The following is a 4,835-nucleotide window of genomic DNA, read 5'->3' on the forward strand; positions in this document are numbered from 1 at the left end:
GCTACGCTTGGGCGAAATGACAACAGAATTCTAGATTGGAAGCTTTCGTGACTGCAATGATTCATACTCGTAGGTTTTTTTCGGTAAAGTCACGTAGGTAAGAATAAATAATAAAAATAATATAAATAACAATAGAACTACAAATGATAAACACGACGTTTCGGAGGCAACACAAGTCTCCGTCATCAGGTGGGACCGTCACAGCTAGATTTACTGTATCAAGTGAGGCAAAATTTCGAAAAAAAAGCTCTTAAATACAAGTTAAGGGGGGGAGGGGGGAGGGGCTTATCTGAATGTGGTAGCCAATGAATGGAGCAGAATGATCCACGCGGTGGGTCGCGGCATTTATGTGCGCGGTAGGACGGGAGTCGCCAAAAATAGATAAATTTATTACGATTTTGACTTCCGTTTATTTTGAATCCCAGGGTCCCGCCATTAGGTTAAATTCCTACTACTGCAATTCCTACAACTACGATTCCTACTACAACAATTCCTAATACTACAATTCCTACTACTACAATTCCTACTACTACGATTACTACTACTACGATTTCTACTACTACTACGATTCATACTAATATAATTCCTACTACTACTACAATTCCTACTACTACAATTACTACTACTACTACGATTCATACTAATATAATTCCTACTACTATGATTCATACTACTACGATTCCTACTAATACAATTTTTACTACTATAATTCCTACTACTGCAATTTATACTGCTACAATTCCTAATCCTACTACGATTCCTACTACTACAATTCATAATCCAACTACGATTCCAACTACTCCTACTGGTACTACGTGTTAAACGGAATTTAAATAGAGTGTTGTAGCTAAGTGGCCGTGTTATTACACCTCGTCTTCTTCTGAACTTTTCTCACTCTTGCGTTACGTCCTGTGACACATCGAACGTCCATTGTGGGGGGTGGGGAGGGAAGGGGAGGGGTCAGAGGTCGCAATCGGGTACCCGATACCCGTATCCTACCCGATACCCGGCTACCCGTATCCGGCCGGGTACGGGTATGGGTAGGCCGTGAGTCACTGGTGAGTAATCGTTTGTCACTCATTTCGGGTAGGGTACGGGTAGCGTACGGGTACCCGTATCCGGCCGTGTACGGGTACCCGCTTGCGACCCTGGTGCGGCTGGGTACGGTTGGGGAATCAAAACCCGTTTGCGACCTCTGGGAGGGGTAGTGCGGTGTTTATGACGGTTGTGTTGTAACATACGCCGAAAGACCCAGGGTCACGGCTACGGTCATCCACGGGGAATGATCTTCAGCCAGGGTGCGGTGCGCGACAACTCGGCCCGGGTCACAAAGACAAAGATCCCTCGTAAAGCCTGAGCAGACTGTTGGGGCAAGTGCTGTTAGCAAGCAACTATGAAGGCCGGAACGGTGCACGAGGGGGCAGGTGGCAAGTACCACGCCCCACCGTCTTTGTCTCCCCAGTGGCGATGTTTACACACCACACCAGGTATTCATTTTAGGCTAAGTCGACCTAGGGGGGGCGGTTCAGATAATTAACTGAACCGGTCCTGGGCCTCCCCTCGTTTTAATTGTTATATTTGTATTCAGCATATTAAAATCCATACTAAACAGCACATTTCATCTCTGAAGCAGAGGACGTCTAAAAAATTGTAGACCAGTGTTATCGTCACTGGTGTTGACCGTGAGCGGGAATCGAACTCGGGTCGCCGGGTTCGGAGCGCAGCACGCTAAATGCTACACTACAACACCCACACATCCACCCACACACTCACATACCCACACAGCCACTCTTACACACCCACCCACCCACACACCACCCACCCACCGACACACCCAGCCACCAACCCACACACTCACAACCCTCGTGTGCCGTTACGGCCTTAATAGGCGCTCGCTGACAGGATCAGCCTGCTAATGCTATGCACGGCGGGGGAGGTCATGGCCATTGACTCGCCACTGTGCGGTAGGACACGTCCGGTGGACGAGACGGTGCATTCGGAGCGTCTGGCAGCAGACCCGAGTCCTCAACACGGCTGGAGCGAGTCAGTGAATGGAGTTACCGGAGGGAGTAACCACGCTCGTGGTAAGTGTAGTTGTAGCACCACCATCAGCACCACTACCAGCAGCAGTAGCACCACCAACACCACCACCAGCAGCAGCACCACCACCAGCAGCACCACCAGCAGCACCACCACCAGCGCCACCACCACCAGCGCCACCACCACCAGCAGCAGTAGCACCACCACCACCAGCAGCACCACCACCAGCACCACCACCAGCACCACCACCAGCACCACCACCAGCGCCACCACCAGCAGCGCCACCACCAGCAGCGCCACCACCAGCAGCGCCACCACCACCAGCGCCACCACCACCAGCACCACCACCAGCACCACTACCACCACCACCACCAGCACCACCACCACCAGCACCAAATTAATGATGGTAGGGTTTGCGCGTTAATTCCTAGGGCAACGGCACACTACTTATGACAATGCACGCTCGCTAACCCCCGAGCAAACGCGCAGCATGGTCGAGCGCAAACACGTGGGTACAGGTGATCGCGCTGATGAGGATATTCGCGCGCTGATTCCCAGCCCCACGGCGAGATAATGATGGGCGAGTGCAAACACGCGGGTACAATGATGAATGAACGCCGACAGAATTCGCGCGCGGTTAGCGCGGCACAAACACAACGACAATCCAATCGAGGCTGTTTCACGCATTTCACCGGCTGTTCACACCTGCCACGAACGTCCGCGATCGTTTATCAGTGAATGCGCACCCATCATCACACCTATGCGCGTACTCACACCACCCCCACGCTCTCTCCACACCCACAGAAACCACACAACGTCGGTATTTTATCTTCTTCTTCTTAGTTCTTTCGGTAAAGTCATCACGTACAATGGAAATAATAAAATAATCAAAATAAAACATAATAAAATACAATTCTCACGACGTTTCGGCCACAACGCAAGCAGCCGTCCTTAGGTGAAGAACAGGTCTGTCGAGAAGACAGAGTCTGAATGACACACCCCAGGCTTGGAGCGACTATTTAAGCTGGGATGGAGGGGGGAAGAGCGCCTTGACAAAATAATTTGCATATCAAGATGAATTTAGCATATTTATGGAAAATGCAGATATGCGATTAGTACTACTTGTGAAATGCGTAGGAGGTTTGGCGGGGGGTTTAAAGTCATTATGACCGTGCATTATGCAGGATTAGCAGCATATTTTATGCTAGAGGTTTATTCCCGGTGCGACTGCAAGTAATTGCTACGTGACCCAGGAGGGTAAAACTAACCTATCTCACGACGGTCTAAACCCAACCCACCTGGCCTATGTCGAATTAAGCCATTGTGGAGTCCTCACGCTATTCCCCACTAAGCCCTTCGTCCGTGTTGGGAGTTGGAAGGACGAGGGTGTTGGAGATCCCTCCCTGCCTGTGGGTCCCAGCTGCGCTCGGTAGCGTCTCTCGGACGCTCGAGTGGCTGGAAGGTTGAACGCGTGGCTCGCTGACTTGAGAAGAACACGGCTGCTCAGTCGTCCTCTCCCCTCCCCTATTATCACTTTCTACACCAAAGAGATCACCGCTAAGCTGGGTCTTCTCGACCAATCAGAGCGCTTCCTCGCGGACCTCCGTCCGTCCGGAGGACCCTCAGCCCGCCGCTCGTGTCCCCGCCCCCTACCTGCCGTGCTTTCCCTGCTTTCTCACTGCGGTTGCTGAGTGGCCGTGCCGTGACCATGTCACTTCAAGTTGATTCACGGCGCCGCAGTGCCATTCGACCTGGGGGGAATCTGCCAATTTCTCGGCCCCGGGAAACCGTGGAGCACCCCGACGAGGGGGCTCTCGGGTGAAAACCCAGAGGCCAGGTGACTCCCCCACGAGGTCCTGCGTGGGGGTGTGTGTATGTGCTCGTGTGAGGGGTTGCGAGGGGGGAGCAGCGCCGGCAGAGCTGCTTCGTTGTTGTAGCTGTGGCATCACATAGTTAGTTGTTGTAGCGATAGGAGAGTGATACGGAGTAGACGAATGGAGCGAGCGATTAGAGTGAATGAATTTAGTGAGCGACTGGAGTGAATGAATGGAGCGAGCGAGTGAATGGAGTGAATGAATGGAGCGAACGAGTGAATTGAGTGAATGAATGGAGAGAGCGAACGAGTGGCTGGAGTGAATTATTGCAGCAAGTGACTGGAGTGAATGAATGGAGCGAGCGGATGGAGTGAATGATTGGAGTGAGTGAACGAGTGGCTGTAGTGACTGACTCCAGCAAGTGGCTGGAGTGAATTAATGGAGCGAGCAACTGGAGTGAGTAAATTAATGAATGGAGCCAGAGGAGTGTGGGGGGAGTGAAGAGGAGTTGGGGGGGGGTGAAGATGAGTGAGGGAGGGGGGTGAAGAGGAGTGGGGGGTGAAGAGGAGTGCGGGGGAGGGGTGAAGAGGAGTGGGGGGGTGAAGAGGAGTGGGGGGTGAAGAGGAGTGGGGGGTGAAGAGGAGTGGGGGGTGAAGAGGAGTGCGGGGGAGATGGAGAAGATTGGGGGGGGGGGTGAAGATGAGTTGGGGGGGGGGTGAAGAGGAGTGGGGGGTGAAAAGGAGGGAGGGAGTGGATGGAGAGGAGTGGAGGGTGAAGAGGAGTGGGGGGAGGGGGTGAAGAAGAATGGGGGGGTGAAGAGGAGTGGGGGGGGGGGGGTGAAGAAGAATGGTGGGGGAGGGGGTGAAAGAGAAATGGGGGGGGGGGTGAAGAGGAGTGGGGGGGGGGGTGAAGAAGAATGGGGGGGGGTGAAGAGGAGTGGGGGGGAGGGGGTGAAGAAGAATGGGGGGGGGTGAAGAGGAG

General features: G+C 53.0%; 1 protein-coding gene across 4 annotated transcripts in view; it reads left to right on the forward strand.

Annotated features, from left to right (window-relative positions):
- Positions 1-1,924: 1,924 nt before the first annotated feature.
- Positions 1,925-4,835, forward strand: part of LOC144735859 (alpha-2,8-sialyltransferase 8E-like) — a 51,265-nt gene continuing 48,354 nt past the window's right edge. For all 4 annotated transcript variants that reach the window (XM_078618402.1, XM_078618404.1, XM_078618405.1 and 1 more), the window contains exon 1: positions 1,925-2,084. In XM_078618402.1, the coding sequence (XP_078474528.1) occupies positions 1,940-2,084 (145 nt within the window). In that variant the 5' untranslated portion in view covers positions 1,925-1,939. The remainder of the gene's footprint in view (positions 2,085-4,835) is intronic.

This window comes from Lampetra planeri, chromosome 57, assembly GCF_965212315.1.
Source record: "Lampetra planeri chromosome 57, kcLamPlan1.2.h2, whole genome shotgun sequence".
Taxonomy (NCBI): Eukaryota; Metazoa; Chordata; class Hyperoartia; order Petromyzontiformes; family Petromyzontidae; genus Lampetra; species Lampetra planeri.